The sequence below is a fragment of the Cervus canadensis genome, chromosome 5, assembly GCF_019320065.1.
Source record: "Cervus canadensis isolate Bull #8, Minnesota chromosome 5, ASM1932006v1, whole genome shotgun sequence".
Classification (NCBI taxonomy): domain Eukaryota; kingdom Metazoa; phylum Chordata; class Mammalia; order Artiodactyla; family Cervidae; genus Cervus; species Cervus canadensis.
The window spans coordinates 68,545,066-68,560,063 of NC_057390.1; the positions used below are offsets into that span (position 1 = coordinate 68,545,066).

Genomic DNA, 14,998 nt, shown 5'->3' on the forward strand with positions numbered 1-14,998 from the left:
GCGCGGGCGCGCGCGCGCGCGCGTGTGTGGATGGTGTGGGTGGGTGTGTGTGTGGGTGTGTGGGTGGGTGGGTGTGTGTGTGGGGGGGTGTATCCGCGCGCGCCTGCCTGTAGTAGTATAAGTTTGGGAGAAGGGGCCTGGGTGTTGTAACTCCCTGAGCTGCTGACAGGCTGGCCTGCCGTCGCAGCTCATTCTCACCCCCTCCTAGAGTTAGAAATGATTTCCTTGTTCCTCCTGCGAGGAGTCAGGATCGGGCTGGTGGCCTTTAAGTTTAAAGCCAGGGGCAGGGTTCGACCTGCCCTCCTTGCTGGCCAGGTTCCACCTGATTCCTGATTGGCTCTTCCGCTTGCCTTCGTCACAATCACTTCCTGGTCACACTGTGGACGCCTTGGCTGCTTCTACTTTTCACGGACTACGCGTCCCGTGTGGCTCTGCGGCAGCGGAAGCGGAAGCGAGTACGGAGGTACCAGCTGGTCTCCGTAGGGGGGGTAGGGGGCTCCATGAATGGACGCGGCGGCGGCGGCGGGAGCGGCCTGAGCTGGGCGCCGGGGCCAGGGCCGGGGGCTGCCCGGGGCCCGCGCCGCTGTATGGGGGCTGCCTGCGGGCCCTGAGAGGAAGGGCGGGCGGGCCGAATTGGGAGGGGCGGGGTCGGGCGGCCGCAGGCCGGAGGCGCGTCGGGCTGGAGCCGGTCACGATGCCCCGAAGGAAGCAAAGCCACCCGCAGCCCGTGAAATGCGAGGGGGTCAAAGGTCAGGGGTCAGGGGCCGTGGGGTGGGGAGGAGCGGGGGTGGGGTCAGTGGCGAGGGTTCAGGTCTGGGTGGAGGGCGACTCCTGAGGGATGGGGTGGGCGATCTGGACTCCTAGCTTCCCATCAAGGTACCCGAGAGGGTCTGCGAGTGCGGGAAGTACGGTCTGCGAGGGTTGGCTCCCCAGGTGCGGATGATGGGCACGGTTCCTGAGGGAGAATCTACAAGCCCCCTCCTCTCTCCAGTGGATACCGAAGACTCCCTCGATGAAGGACCCGGGGCCCTGGTACTGGAGAGTGATTTGCTACTAGGCCAGGATCTGGAGTTTGAAGAGGAGGAAGAGGAAGAGGAGGAAGGTGACCGCAACAGCGACCAGCTCATGGGCTTCGAGAGAGACTCTGAAGGTGGGTTTGGGGTCACTTACTTAAGAAAGTGACCAATGGAACCCCAGCCTTTAGAAGGCGGGTTAGGTTTAGTGCTTCTGAGCAAAACATGCTTTACTGCCAGTGCGACTGGTTTAGTGTAAGTTTAGATTTGAGCTAGATTTCATTTGTCTGATGGTCCTTCACTTTGTTGAGGTGAAGTTTTAGGGCCTGGTTCAAAGATGTTATGAATAGTACAGTGGAGAAATCACAGAAAACAACTGATTACAAGTAAATGCCCTTTTAATAACCTTGTCTTGCTCCCTAGCCCATTCATTAAGAGTTTAAGAGGTTTAGGGAAGCAACCTCATTCATGCTGGTACTTCTAACTCCGTTTCACCTGCAACATAAACTCCTTTTGCACTGAGGTTTTAATTTCTACCCTCAAATATCCTTCCACAGTCTTCCCTGTGATCTTAGCATCACCCCATCCTAAGTTGCTGCACTACCTATCCACTTAATGCCACTTCTGGAAGATGCTTTTGAAAGTCATTGAAGGGATCCACACAAAAAGGAATCCATCCTTTAGGCTTAGAAGTAGTATTACATGCATTACTTTGTTTCTTCTTCCCTCCAAATTTTGTCTCTTGAGATAGTATGGAGCTGATTATAAATTAAAAACTGAGTCCTCACTGACGGGGGAATTAGAAAAAGGTCTCAGGCCTCTGCCTTGTGTATTTTTGCTTATCCCAAGAATTACTTAATTGTTGATTGATTTCCATCTGTGGTCCACTGTAAACCACACATTTTTTTCATTCCATGGACCTATGTACAACTCTATCATCACTGGGTTAGTCCAGGCTCAGCGGTAGCTAATTCATGTTGAATGTTTAGCTGAATTGAAGTTGAATGTTAGCCGAATTGAATGTTAGTTGTTAGTTGAATGTTAGCTGAATGTTAGTTGAATTGAAGAGAAAGGGTGGAGCCCAGCAAGTGGTGAGGCCACAAGTGAGAAAAAGGGAGTTTTGAGTCTGGTTCTGCCCTGTGTTGATGTCTCTTCTCATGTCTGTCTCACCAGGAGACTCTCTGGGGGCCAGGCCTGGGCTTCCCTACGGGCTGAGTGACGACGAGTCTGGGGGCGGCCGGGCACTAAGTGCGGAGAGTGAAGTTGAGGAGCAAGCCAGGGGTCCAGGGGAGGCCAGGGGTGAGAGGCCAGGCCCAGCCTGCCAGCTGTGTGGGGGGCCCACAGGTGAGGGGCCGTGTTGTGGGGCAGGAGGACCGGGTGGGGGGCCCCCGCTGCCCCCACGGCTACTGTACTCATGCCGCCTCTGCGCCTTTGTGTCCCACTACTCGAGCCACCTGAAGCGGCACATGCAGACACACAGCGGGGAGAAGCCGTTCCGCTGTGGCCGCTGCCCCTACGCCTCAGCCCAGCTCGTCAACCTGACACGACACACCCGCACCCACACTGGCGAGAAGCCCTACCGCTGTCCCCACTGCCCCTTTGCCTGCAGCAGCCTGGGCAACCTGAGGCGGCATCAGCGCACCCATGGGGGGCCCCCCACTCCTCCCTGCCCGACCTGTGGCTTCCGCTGCTGTGCTCCACGTCCTGCCCGGCCTCCCAGTCCCACAGAGCAGGAGGGAGCAGTGCCTCGGCGACCCGAAGGTAAAAAGCCAGGCCTAAAGAACCTGGGACATGGGTGGGTGGCCTTAGCGGGTACCTGCATTCATAGCCCAGGTCTCACTGTCCCCACAGATGCCCTGCTGCTTCCAGATCTGAGCCTCCATGTGTCACCAGGCGGTGCCAGCTTCCTGCCGGACTGTGGGCAGCTGCGGGGTGAAGGGGAAGGCCTGTGTGGGACTGGGTCAGAACCACTGCCAGAGCTGCTGTTCCCTTGGACCTGCCGGAACTGTGGGCAAGAGCTGGAGGAGGGGGAGGGCAGTCGGCTGGGAGCAGCCACATGTGGGCGCTGCATGCAAGGAGAGACTGGAGGTGGTGCCAGTGGGGGACCCCAGGGCCCCAGTGACAAAGGCTTCGCCTGCAGCCTCTGCCCCTTTGCCACTCATTATCCCAACCACTTGGCTCGGCACATGAAGACGCACAGCGGTGAGAAGCCCTTCCGCTGTGCCCGTTGTCCCTACGCCTCTGCTCACCTGGACAACCTGAAACGGCACCAGCGCGTCCACACAGGAGAGAAACCCTACAAGTGCCCCCTCTGCCCCTATGCCTGTGGTAACCTGGCCAACCTCAAACGTCATGGTCGGATCCACTCTGGGGACAAACCTTTTCGGTGTAGCCTTTGCAACTACAGCTGCAATCAGAGTATGAACCTCAAACGCCACATGCTGCGGCATACAGGCGAGAAGCCCTTCCGCTGTGCCACCTGCGCCTATACCACGGGCCACTGGGACAACTACAAGCGCCACCAAAAGGTGCATGGCCATGGGGGGGCGGGAGGGCCTGGCCTCTCTGCCTCTGAGGGCTGGGCCCCACCTCACAGTCCTCCCCCTGTTTTGAGCTCTCGGGGCCCAACAGCCCTGGGTGCCACCAGTAGCCGAGCTCTCCATACAGACTCACCCTGAACTAGGTCCTTCTGTCCCAGGGCTCCATGCAGTAGTCCTGACCCTCCTGTGTTTTATACAGACGGACCAGAAGCCACCTTCTCCTTCCTCCCCCGCTGGCCAGGGGGCTCCACACTGACTCACCTAGGCACTGTATGGACCAGCCCAAACCCCATGGGCAGGGGACCCACATGGACCAGGGGGCCTTGCCTTGACTGATGCACTTCATAAGCTCAGTGAGAAGGGCCCTGTATTCATCTCCACTGCTCCCAAGGGCAGTGGAGGAACTGGCTGGGGGACTGTCCAGCCTCGCACCTGTTTATTTAACTTATTTCAGTGCTTTATAATAAAGGAAACACTAACAAAGCCTTGTCTATGCTGAGTTGGCAGCGACAAGCACGGCTCAGGCTCACCCTTAGCACAGCAGTGTGTGCTGTGATGGGGGGAGCAGGGCAGAGAGGGAACCAGAGGTAGGCAGCAATCAGGCTGAGTTTAATGATGGGGAGCTGGGCCAGACCGTACACAGACCTCTGCCCATCCCCTTGGCTCATGGCCCTGAGAAGCCAGAAGCAGCCTGGAGGGAACTGTGGTTCCTCCCCAGGCAGGTAGCCATGGTCCCGTGGACTTTGTGCAAAATACTAAATGCTAATTTGGCATTGAGGGCCAGCTCTGGGTGATCCTTTGTGTAGCCAGCCCCAGGATGGGGGGGGAGGTGGAGGGAGAGGTGGGTTAGGAGGCCCCTGGCTGAGAGGAGAAAAGGGGACAAGAGAAAGGAAAATGCCCCCTGTTTGGGGGTCAGGACGGGATACAGGCACAGGACAAGTTTCTGAACATTCTCCCAGGGCAGAGGGCAGACATCCGAGTGCTGGAGATCACAGGTCCTCGTCTCCAATGCCCTCGAAGGCAAAATTGCCGTGGACGTCACTGGCACTGGCATCTGTACCAGAAGTGCCAATCCCCCGCAGGCTCACAGCACTCAGCTTGCTCTGGAATAAAGGCAGGGTTGGGGGTCAGAGCGCTTGAGCCTCCCTGAGATCCCCTAAGAACACCAACCTCACCAAGCCTTGTGGGAAACTCACTGAGAGTTTGACCATGGACTCCCGGCTGGCGTCTGGTGACTCCTGGGGAAGATGAGGCAGCGGCATCAGAGACCTTGTAGGGAGATGAGGCAAGGGTGGGGTGGGCTGGGGCACTGATCAGGGAGCAGTACTTACAAGCAATGGTGGTGACTTCACGGCTTGCTGGCTGTCTGAGCGTCTCAGGGTGCCCCCAACCCGCCGGCGCAGCATCTGGGGATGGAGACGTGAGGCGCCGGTAAGGGCAGGATCACTCCCATAGGAATCCTGAGCCTTTCCCCTCCCTCTCAGAAGCACCAGCCCTAGGACAAAAGGCAGGGAGAGCACAGCCACCACGTACCTTCCTGAGACTGCCGCCAGATTTCTTCACCATCAGTTCATCTACCATGGACTGCAAGCAGATACTCATCATGATAGCCTGAGGGCAAGGGGAGAGCTCAGCCTGACTAGAGTGGTCACCCTGAGCCCAGCACCCCTAGGACAAGGGCTCCCACTCACATGGAGTCCTGGAAGCCCTAGACTTGGGTATCTAAGAGAGACGGTGCAATGGGCTCCAGAGGAGGCCTGAGGGTGGGCTCACACCTGGGGGCTGGTGATGGTGACCCACTGTAGCCGGTCCTTGCTCATGAGGTATTCAAAAGCCAGTTCCAGGCGCACCTCACCCCGGCCCCGGCCGGGGCTGCTTGTGCCTCCACTGGGCAGTGGCACCTGAAGAGGAAGGGGAATCAGGCTGAGTTCATTCTCAGCCCGAGAGGCTGTGCCTCGTGTCTTGACCTACTCCAGCCCATTCCTGAAGCTCAAGGCTTGCCAGGCCTCCATCCCAAAGGCCTCCCCTTCCTACCCCAACTCACAGAGGAGGTGACCCGCCAGCACCGCATGCGGGTGACCCGGAAGGAGCCTTCACGGAGCTGCTGGCCAGGCAGGCGGAGCTGGAGGCTGAGCTCACTGTTGCCTGCGCTCACCACCACTGGACAGTCCTTCTCGGGGAAGTCAGCCACACAGGCGTCGAAGCGCAGGTAGCCGTAGTGCCGCAGCGTCTGGGCCAGCCGCAGGAACTGAAACCCAGTCACCATGTGGGCGAGTCACGAGGGGAAGCAGGACAGCCCAGAGGAAGCAACCCCTTGGAGGGAAACAGGGAGGCAAGGCTCACCTCCTTCTTGGAGACTTTCTCCTGCAGTGATTTGAGCTGCCGGTGCTGCTCCTTGGTGACCAGGATCCATCCACGCTCAATGTCTGCTACCGTCTACAGTGGAGACATGGTGTGAGGGGCTGCTCCCAGTCAGAGGTCCAAAGAAAGTGTCCAGTTACCTCTGTCCAGCCTGACCCCTAGCCCCACATCTGAGCCAGCTCTTGGCAGTGAGTCTTCTTGACCAATCAGCTTACAAGGCAGGGAGAGTACAGGTTGTGCCACATGCCCTCAGAGCATGCTAGGAACTTCCCCGTGAACCGGCAGTAAAGACACGAAAGTAGTTTTCTCGGCAGAGTAGGACACCAGAGCCATTTTCAGGGGAAGGGTTCTGAGGCAGCTCCAAGCTCACCTGAGCATAAAGCAGGTTCAGGCCAACCCGGTTCTCCATGACATCGTCGTCATAGGCAGAGTCCCAATAACTGTGAGGCCAAGGGGTGGAAAGGGGTAATGGGGCTAAGCTGGGGGAAGGCAAGAGGTAGAAAGGAAAGGGGGGCAAAACGGGAGCAATCTGGAACTGTGGGGTGAAGGGTGATACAGTTGGTAGGCCTGGTAGAAAAACCCAGCACTACCCCCTTGCCCAGGTCCCTCTGTCTCAACACATGGCCCCATAATCCAACCCAGCACTCTCTCCCTCCTCCCAGCCCAGCCCTGACCTCTTCCTCAGCACAATCTTATATTCTTGACTCCGAAGACTGGTAACAGACACATAAGGCAGTTCAAACTCTTGCAACTTTCGTACAACTATGGGTTTAAAAAAAAAATGAAAATGTCAGACTCAGGGGAGGGAAAGCAAGAGGGAAGCCCTGGGGAAATGCCTGCCACATTCTTGGGGGCGACAGGGAAACAAATTCACTACTCGAAACAGAGGGAAGTTGTAGAGTCCAGAGAAACTCACATGAAAAGGCTCCATCCTCTTTTTCTCGAACTAGAAATAGACTGAAGTAGCCAATCAAGTCATCTGGAAGATCCAGCTTTGCAGCCACAGCCTGGGGACAAGGAAGGAAGTACAGTTCATCAAATGGGGTGGTTCCAATCACCTCAAGCCCAGGAAGAAGTGCAGGGGGTATGGGGGAAGGAACGCCAGTGCAGAACAAGTGCCTCACCTCCAGGACATCCTCAGTCTGATCTGAAGTTAGCACGTTGACCAGAACTTTCTGCCCGTTGCTGAGCAGCACTTCCAAAGAGACCTCTTCTGTGGGGACCTGCTGTGTCTCCTGGTTGTGAACAAACATGGGAATGGAATGGGAGCACCGTTAACCACATGCCCGGCGTCCAGCTCTGACCCCTTCCCAACTATGTATTTCTAGGTCCTTCCAATGCCTTTATTCGCAGCGGCTTAATTATAAGCTGTGTTTCCTTGATTTCACTAGTACAGCAGAAGCCCCCTTCCATGAAGAAAGATGCCAGAATAACTCCTCTGTACCCACCTGATTAAAATGATATGGCCCTACAGGAAGGTGCTTCAACCTTAAATCTTGGTCCCCCAAAGCCTCACCTGCTGTGCCCGACGCAGGAAACTATTGAAGGTCTCACTGCTCCCAAGCAATGGGTCTTGCCGAACTGTGGGGACAAGAGATTGATGTTCTAGTAACTTACAGTTCCCTCTTGGCTCCCTCCAGTTCTCTTCTTGGTAGGCTCCCTTTCCTTGGCTGATGGTGGCCTGTCACATCTCCCAGCTGGCCTCACCCCACTCACTGTTTGCATAATTTCTTTTTTAACTTAATTTTTATTTTTTGGCTGACCGTGCAGTATGTGGGATCTTGGATTCCCGATCAGGGATCAAACCGGCACCCCCAGCCTTGGAAGTGCAGTCTTAACCACTGGATTGCCAGGGAAGTCCCCTGCATAAACTCCTCACCTGCCCTACCCTTAGCTACCATCTAGTTAAGTACCGTCTACAGAACTTAATGTTCACCTAAAGCACATTGGACACAAATGAAGTATGAAGTTCTGCCCACTAACTGAAAATGCTTTAAGACTGTTTAGTGCCGTATTAGTATTTCTTATAGATGTCAGGGCCAAAACTGCTTTTCTGGTACCTAGATGCTAGAGCATCCCTGCATGTTATTTACTTTTGCTCATTAAATAACAGATCAAACAAGAGGTTTCCCAGCAGGGCCTTCTACAGAATCAGCTGTTTTGATTCTCTCCCCATAATCCTCAACAGAGTCAGCCTCTGTTCCCTCGAGCCACTCACCAGCTTGCATGTACTTCTCTAACTGCTCTCTCCTCTGTTCCACCTCAGCAGGTGTCAGAGAGAAAAGCTTCTTTGGGGGAAATGCAGGAAGTACATTCGCCCCATATTCCTTCCGAAGCTATTTGGAGAAAGAGATACAACTCTTTACATAAACATCGAAAGTGACAAGAGGCAATCCACATTCATAATGTTCTCTTGGGCTCCCTTTCCTTTTCCTCAATCTCTGCTCCCCTACCGACCCTGGTCACCCAGGAAATGATTCCTTTGGCAAGGGCAGCCATTCCTCTATTCTAGATATATGCCCTTTACAATCTTACAGTGTGCGAGTCAGCCTCTTCACAGGGTGGGAAGGGTTTATATAGGGCCAGGGCCTAGTGAGCCCCTTCATTATCTAGCAAGGCTGTATTCATTGAACCCCTACAGGAAGCAAAGGGCTTTGTAAGGAGAGTTTATGTGCACGGTCAAGTAATAGCTAAGTATATTCACGAAGCATCTTAGGACTTAAAAGGGACACTGCAGATCAATGAATCCATTTTTCAGCTGGAGTAGCTGAGGCCCAAAGAAATCAGGGAGCTTGCTCAGGGTTGCACAACTAGTAATCAGTAGAATCAAGGCTCTACTGAATTAAATACAGAGCTCACAATCTGGTGAGAACAGAAACATTACATCACAGACACAAGATAACTGGAACAGCTACACCCACTCAGGTGCGTCAAGGAACACAGACCCAAACTGATGAATGGTTTGTATGAACCGGGAAAAGAATTTCAAGTTGCAGCTCAGCTGACAGAAGGAAAGTGCTCTGGCAGCGGAGGGGGAAGGGGGGGCGATCTATCCATGCACAGGCACAGGCAGTGTACAGGCTGTGTAAGACGGGGGCAGAGAAGCAGGAAGGAGGACGTGAGTATAGACAGGGGTGGTTAAGAGTGGCAGACATTAAGCTTCCTAGGGAGTTCCCCGGAAATGTCACACGACCAGATAAACCACTAAATCCTCCCCTGCGGCTGTGATTAAAAGGGAACTACAGCCTACGGATAAGCGACGAGGCGGGAAATGGAGACGCTGGTGCCCAGGTGGAGGAAAGGGCTTGACGCTGCCACAAGGCAGGGGTGCCAGTCCCACCTGCTCGTGCAGCCCCAGGAGCTGGCTGTAGCGCACCCGACAGTGCAGGACTCCATTCACGTGAATGTTATAGGCCTGAGGACACAAAAGCAGGCAAGCATTTTAGGGTTGCGGTCTGGGCGGTCCCCTTGCGAACCCTGGCCGGAAGTGGCCTGGCACAGCTGCGCTGAGAAACGCGCCGAGATCTTCCGAGGATTGCCAGTCTATCTCCCTCAGAGCCAGGTCCCAAAGCAGAAGGACCAGTCGGGGCAAACTCGGGCGCTCGGGCTGCAGTCTTCTTCCCCCAGAGGCCAGTGACGCCCACCAGAGTAGCCGCGGCCCAGCCGAGGGAGGCGATGCGGCCGAACAAAGGACCTACAGGAGCTGGGGCAACCGCTGGACGGATCTCAGACGTAATATAAACTCCCAGCGAGGCCGTCGGGAGTCGGCGGCCTGTGACCAGGCCTGAAAGGTGGCAGCCAGACCTCGGAGGCCGCTCGGAGAGGCTCCGGCCCGTTATCCCCGCCCCTGCCCGATCGGGCTCTGGCCGCTCCTCACCACGTAGGCGGAGCCGCCGCTGTCCCCGCTGCGGGACTCGGTTTCAGGAATGGAAAAGTGCATATTCCCTGCAGCAGGGCCCCGCCGGGCTCCGGACTATGAGGGCCGCAGCGGCTTTGCACGCTCGCCTCCGCTCCTCAGCGCGTCCCCGCAGTCCCGCTCGCCATTTTCGGGGGTGGGGTGGGCGCGAGATCGGCGGTGGGAAGGGCTGGGAACGTCCGCTCTGGGACGCAGCGCCGCCTGGCATCCTGGGAACTGTAGTCTAAGGAGTTAGGAGCCTAAAATTAAGATGGCCCTTATCGCGACCCGTAGCCCGGGGCGGGGCCCCAGAGCACGCAGGGGCTTGTAGTCGGCCTGGGGCTGCGCGCCGCGGCTGCCGACCCAGGGGGCGCTATAGTCGCGGTGACCCCGGCGGGCGGAGCCTAGAACGGAGGGTGATGGCTACCGTGGCTGTGGCTGTTCTCGAGGGTGAGTGAAGGGCCGGGGGCACAAATAAGTACGTGAGCCAACGAGCTCCAGACGGCTATTGCTGGGCCCTGGGTCCCTCTGGGCCCCGTCATTTGGTTCCCGCGCCACGACGGACTCTGGCCGCGCTGCCTCTGACGCACTCCGCGCCGCGCACCGGCTTGTTTCTCCGGGAAGAGTGCGTGCTCGCTTCTTTCCCCCGCCCGGCTTCCCTTTGATCCGGGCGCGCACTGCGTCCCCACGCGGATCCCAGGCTCACCTCCCGCCTGGTGGCGGAGCCGAGCTCTGGTCATGCCGAGCCAGCAACCAGCTGTGCCGAGTACGAGTCCCCCCAAACCTTCCCGGAGCCTCTCTAGTTCACTTTGTGCCCTGTTTTCTGATGCAGACTCGGGATCTGGGATGAAGGCGGAGCTTGCTCCTCGGTCTGGGGTAAGTGAGGGTGCCCGCACAAGCTACCCTGTCAGGCGGTACGCAGGAGCCTGTATCAACTTCATTCCGCCCCAGCTTCCATCCTCGTTCCACTTTATTTTTCGGTAAAGCCAGATTTTTACAGAGTTTTGTCAGCCTTAATGGTAGTGTGACTCTGACTTGAAGGAGAAACTTCGATCCCTGTAGGCTCTTAGCTTGTAACAAGGAGCTGGTGAGACTCAGGAAGGATTGTGGACCGTGTGGGAGTCTAATAAGTATCCAGTAGTGTTTATTCATTTTTGGAATTATTGGGGAAGAGAAGTATTGTGTGTCTGTGTCTTAGGCAGGGGGGAGGGAGATGACCCAAGAAGAAAAGCTGCAGCTTCGGAAGGAAAAGAAACAGCAGAAGAAGAAACGGAAGGAGGAAAAGGGGGCAGAAGCAGAAACTGGCTCCGCTGTATCTGCAGCCCAGTGTCAAGGTGCGGGGGCTTTTCAAAGGGCTGGGGTGTGAAGCTGGTAAAGGGATGTGGTGGGAGAAAAGAGGGGGAGACAGGATAAAGTTGATTAGAATAAGTGAAAAGGAAAAGAGGCTTTGGTTGGGGCATAGCTATTACTTACCTGCCCAAGAGGCTTGGGCACCTCCTCCTTCTACCTTTAGGAGGCCCAGCCAAACACCTGACAGGACCGGACAGTCAGTTGGGCACTACCAAGGAGAAAGTTCCAGCAGGTAGGAGTAAAGCTGAACTTCGAGCTGAACGGCGGGCCAAGCAGGAGGCTGAGCGGGCCCTGAAGCAGGCGAGAAAAGGGGACCAAGGAGGGCCACCTCCTCAAGCCTGCCCCAGCACAGCTGGAGAAACCCCCTCAGGTATTGTCCCTTCATTTCAAGATCTCCGTTGATTCAAAGGCCTGCCTATATTAGCTCAGGCTTTCCCACCAGAGAACAGCTGCCAGTTTTTACCTTGGTTCCCAGAGTTCACAGTTCTCCCCTCAGCCTCTTCCTACCCCTGTTTCTTCATCTACGTTTTTTCTCCGATTTTCTACCCCGCCTCAGATTTCTCTTGATGTCCCTTATGCCCTGAAAGCATATTTTTTTTAATCACCTACAGTGTCTTGAAGATATGATTGTTTTCTTCTAGGAGTGAAGCGTCTACCTGAGCATAGTCAGGTTGATGACCCCACACTTCTGAGAAGGCTTGTGAAAAAACCAGAGCGACAGCAGGTAAGAAGTGGGTTTGGAGTATGGCCAGAAAGAGCCTAGGGAGATGGAATAGAGGGAGGAAAGTTGCTTGGGGCAAAGTGAGACCTTGGAAAAGGATGAGAATTTGGGTCAAAGCTGGCTCACTGTCCTCTTCTTTCCCAGCATCATCCCACAGTTTTAAACTCTGGGCCCTTGGTCCTGTCCTCTTGTTTTGTCAAGGTTCCTACACGAAAGGATTATGGATCCAAAGTCAGTCTCTTCTCCCACCTACCCCAGTATAGCAGACAAAACTCTTTGACCCAGTTTATGAGGTAGGATTTTATGAAACTGTCATATCTTTTAAGTCTGGGGAGTTTTAGTAGTTCTGTTTTCAAAATGACTGGAAACTGGGGGTTGGAACTGTGGAAAGAAGTATGAACACAAGGCAGAACTCTTGAGGAAATGGGGGTGTCTGTGCTAGTGAAGGAGGTTCATTGTCATCAGGGGCAGGTGGGCGGTAGGTGCTCAAGTTCCCTTGCAAAGTGTGTGACACCGCCATCCCATCAGCATCCCATCCTCTGTGATCCACCCAGCCATGGTGCGGCTCGGCCTGCAGTACTCCCAGGGCCTGGTCAGCGGCTCCAATGCCCGGTGCATTGCCCTGCTTCGTGCCTTGCAGCAGGTATGTCCCATCCTACTTCATTTTATGACCTAGCCTCACCTTCCCCAACACTACCCCAGCTTCTCTCAGCCAGAGTCATCTCAAGGGGAACATGAAATGATGCCATCCTAGAAGACTCTCCTCAGAGAAGCTTACCCTATCCCCCTTTCAGAGACTTGTCAGGGGGCATTTTGCCAATCAACTTGTGTACCATATAGGTGATTCAGGACTACACAACACCTCCCAATGAAGAATTGTCAAGGGACCTGGTGAATAAACTAAAGCCCTACTTCAGGTGAGGATGACCACTGCACGTCTGCTCCCACTCTTTACCTTGCTCCGTCCTTTTCTTGAACCCTTTTTCTTGCTCTTCTATCTCTGTTTTTAATTTTTCTGTCTTCTCTTTCAAAAGATGTTTTTAAATATAAAAGCTTTATGAGCTGTGAAGCGTTGCATGGATGCAAGATGTTGTTGTTGTTGTTGTAGCTTCCTGACTCAGTGCCGTCCCCTGTCAGCAAGCATGTACAACGCCATCAAGTTCCTTAACAAGGAGATCACGGTTGTGAGCAGCTCCAAGCGGGAAGAGGAGGTGATGAGTATGAGGCATGAGCAAGGCATGCATGGGAGGATGGAGTTGGAAACCTATTTGGGACTCCCAGGAAGGGCAACTCTCTGGTCTGCCTGGGCAGGCGTTAAGGAGGTGGTTGGACTGTCTGATCTGGGCCCCCTTTAGTCCCATTGTTATACACATGTTCAAGTATCCGGCATGATAATCAAAGGAAAAAATGTCCATTTCTTGTTCCTTAAGTGTCTTACTCCATTAGGCCAAGTCAGAACTACAAGCAGCTATTGACAGATATATAAAAGAGAAGATTGTGCTTGCAGCTCAGGCAATCTCACGCTTTGCTTATAAGAAGATCAGTAATGGAGATGTGATCCTGGTATACGGATGGTATGGGCCAGACCCTACGACTGAGAAAACTGGGAAGTGAAATGATCTGAAGAAGGGACTGCCCCTTTGCCCTTTAGGAATGAGCTGACCATCAGTCAGTGACATTTGTAACTGAATCCTCCTCTCCCTTCGCTCCAGCTCATCTCTGGTATCACAAATTCTTCAGGAGGCTTGGGCTAAGGGCCGGCAATTTCGCGTGGTAGTGGTGGACAGCCGGCCACGGCTGGAGGGAAAGCACACGCTACGTTCTCTGGTCCGTGCTGGGGTCCCTGCCTCCTACCTGCTGATTCCTGCAGCTTCCTATGTGCTCCCAGAGGTGAGGGCAGAGTAAAGGGACTCGAAAGTGGAGTAAAAGGGTACAGTAGTATAGACATAATCTTATTTTCCCAACATTGCAGTTACCTAGAAATCCTAAAACTCTATAATCTTGTTGATAGCTAATAGGAAGAACATCTCCAGCACATTACACAGCATGTCTACCTATGACAGGAACCTTGTATTAAACTAGCAGCCACCAGGAGGGAACCAGACAAAAGTAACTTCAGAGTGTAGTCTTCCTGTGGGTGGTGCAGTGAATCAGTGGTCAGGTGTTTTCCAAGGGCCATTATTACGATTTGTTACTCATTGTCTTAATGTTGCTATCCTGGGTAGGAGTTGGAAACCTTATTCTGCATTGGTCACACATGATGTTTTTTTTCCTTCCTTCTACTCTTCAAAATAGGTTTCTAAGGTGCTATTGGGAGCTCATGCTCTCCTGGCGAATGGATCTGTGATGTCCCGGGTAGGGACGGCACAGCTGGCCCTGGTGGCACGGGCCCATAATGTACCCGTGCTGGTCTGCTGTGAAACATACAAGTTCTGTGAGCGTGTGCAGACTGATGCCTTTGTTTCTAATGAGCTAGGTAAGGAGGCCCAGGTGGGCAGAAGAGGAAGTTCCGGGGGCCTGAGAAGATTTGGGAGGGAGAAGGGAGGTTGAACTATAACTTATTTTTTAAAAGTACATAAAAGGGTGCACCTCCCATTGCAGATGACCCTGATGATCTGCTGTGTGAGCGAGGAGAACATGTGGCCCTGGCTAACTGGCAGAACCACTCGTCCCTACGGTTGTTGAATCTGGTCTATGATGTGACCCCCCCAGAACTGGTGGACCTGGTGATCACAGAGCTGGGGATGATCCCTTGCAGTTCTGTACCTGTTGTCCTACGAGTCAAGAGTAGTGACCAGTGAGTGGCGGAACACAGGGCCAATAAATGACATACTCCCTACACTCAGCGACTCTGCTGCCTGTTATCTCTTTTAGCATCACCACCACTTAGGAGTCCAAACTCTCCAGTCCCTCTTAGCACCTGCTGCGAACCTCAGACAAACCTTTATGGAAGTGTTCTCAAGTGATTAGGTCCATGCCAGTGCTTTGGGGCCAAAGTGAAGGTCAGTATGGAGACCAAAAATTATCCCAAGTCATCAACCATTTATTGAGCATCTATGTGCCAGACACTGAGCTAGATATGAGGAGCAGTATAATAAGGACAAGTAAGAGTCCTATT

At 54.3% G+C, this 14,998-nt stretch overlaps 3 protein-coding genes across 10 annotated transcripts; 2 read left to right on the forward strand and 1 right to left on the reverse strand.

Moving 5' to 3' along the window:
• The first annotated feature begins 114 nt into the window (after nt 1-114).
• On the forward strand, nt 115-4,036 carry ZNF513 (zinc finger protein 513). Of its 3 annotated transcripts, XM_043469086.1 has the most exons (5): nt 471-749; nt 992-1,150; nt 2,187-2,774; nt 2,865-3,541; nt 3,753-4,036. In XM_043469086.1, the coding sequence occupies exons 1-5, from the start codon at nt 695-697 to the stop codon at nt 3,807-3,809; spliced, it is 1,536 nt and encodes a 511-aa protein (XP_043325021.1). In that variant the 5' UTR covers nt 471-694; the 3' UTR covers nt 3,810-4,036. The 3 variants fall into 3 exon arrangements, with proteins under 3 accessions (XP_043325022.1, XP_043325021.1, XP_043325020.1); XM_043469087.1 differs by lacking the exon at nt 471-749 and adding an exon at nt 115-463 and having other exon boundaries at nt 2,865-4,036; XM_043469085.1 differs by having other exon boundaries at nt 472-749; nt 2,865-4,036.
• Nucleotides 4,037-4,141: 105 nt separating this feature from the next.
• SNX17 (sorting nexin 17) lies at nt 4,142-10,059 on the reverse strand. Of its 2 annotated transcripts, XM_043469089.1 has the most exons (15): nt 9,792-10,059; nt 9,255-9,329; nt 8,133-8,250; nt 7,431-7,495; nt 7,039-7,149; nt 6,831-6,921; nt 6,589-6,676; nt 6,285-6,354; nt 5,897-5,989; nt 5,598-5,801; nt 5,329-5,454; nt 5,087-5,164; nt 4,885-4,959; nt 4,750-4,791; nt 4,142-4,656 (listed from the first exon to the last, which is right to left on the reverse strand). In XM_043469089.1, the coding sequence occupies exons 1-15, from the start codon at nt 9,852-9,854 to the stop codon at nt 4,543-4,545; spliced, it is 1,413 nt and encodes a 470-aa protein (XP_043325024.1). In that variant the 5' UTR covers nt 9,855-10,059; the 3' UTR covers nt 4,142-4,542. The 2 variants fall into 2 exon arrangements, with proteins under 2 accessions (XP_043325024.1, XP_043325025.1); XM_043469090.1 differs by lacking the exon at nt 9,255-9,329 and having other exon boundaries at nt 9,792-9,998.
• On the forward strand, nt 10,013-14,721 carry EIF2B4 (eukaryotic translation initiation factor 2B subunit delta). 5 transcript variants are annotated; one of them, XM_043469081.1, is made up of 13 exons: nt 10,013-10,259; nt 10,642-10,685; nt 11,008-11,143; nt 11,323-11,529; nt 11,801-11,883; nt 12,082-12,173; nt 12,409-12,523; nt 12,721-12,797; nt 12,989-13,091; nt 13,327-13,454; nt 13,593-13,770; nt 14,176-14,356; nt 14,482-14,721. In XM_043469081.1, exons 1-13 carry the CDS (start codon nt 10,229-10,231, stop codon nt 14,679-14,681), a joined length of 1,575 nt encoding a protein of 524 aa, XP_043325016.1. In that variant the 5' UTR covers nt 10,013-10,228; the 3' UTR covers nt 14,682-14,721. The 5 variants fall into 5 exon arrangements, with proteins under 5 accessions (XP_043325016.1, XP_043325017.1, XP_043325018.1 ...); XM_043469082.1 differs by lacking the exon at nt 10,013-10,259 and adding an exon at nt 10,273-10,434; XM_043469080.1 differs by lacking the exon at nt 10,013-10,259 and having other exon boundaries at nt 10,444-10,685.
• Nucleotides 14,722-14,998: the final 277 nt, after the last annotated feature.

What these genes read in the sequence shown, in the direction of transcription:
- SNX17 (XM_043469089.1), bottom strand. Translation starts at nt 9,854, where the DNA reads ATGCACTTTTCCATTCCTGAAACCGAGTCCCGCAGCGGGGACAGCGGC. An exon ending in AGACTGAGGATGTCCTGGAG is followed by an intron (nt 6,922 to 7,038) that starts GTGAGGCACTTG and finishes CCTTGTCCCCAG; the next exon opens with GCTGTGGCTGCAAAGCTGGA. An exon ending in TCACCATCACCAGCCCCCAG is followed by an intron (nt 5,165 to 5,328) that starts GTGTGAGCCCAC and finishes CCTTGCCCTCAG; the next exon opens with GCTATCATGATGAGTATCTG.
- EIF2B4 (XM_043469080.1), top strand. Translation starts at nt 10,548, where the DNA reads ATGCCGAGCCAGCAACCAGCTGTGCCGAGTACGAGTCCCCCCAAACCT. An exon ending in AGCTGGAGAAACCCCCTCAG is followed by an intron (nt 11,530 to 11,800) that starts GTATTGTCCCTT and finishes GTTTTCTTCTAG; the next exon opens with GAGTGAAGCGTCTACCTGAG. An exon ending in CTTTGTTTCTAATGAGCTAG is followed by an intron (nt 14,357 to 14,481) that starts GTAAGGAGGCCC and finishes CTCCCATTGCAG; the next exon opens with ATGACCCTGATGATCTGCTG.
- ZNF513 (XM_043469085.1), top strand. Translation starts at nt 695, where the DNA reads ATGCCCCGAAGGAAGCAAAGCCACCCGCAGCCCGTGAAATGCGAGGGG. An exon ending in CTTCGAGAGAGACTCTGAAG is followed by an intron (nt 1,151 to 2,186) that starts GTGGGTTTGGGG and finishes CTGTCTCACCAG; the next exon opens with GAGACTCTCTGGGGGCCAGG. An exon ending in AGTGCCTCGGCGACCCGAAG is followed by an intron (nt 2,775 to 2,864) that starts GTAAAAAGCCAG and finishes CTGTCCCCACAG; the next exon opens with ATGCCCTGCTGCTTCCAGAT.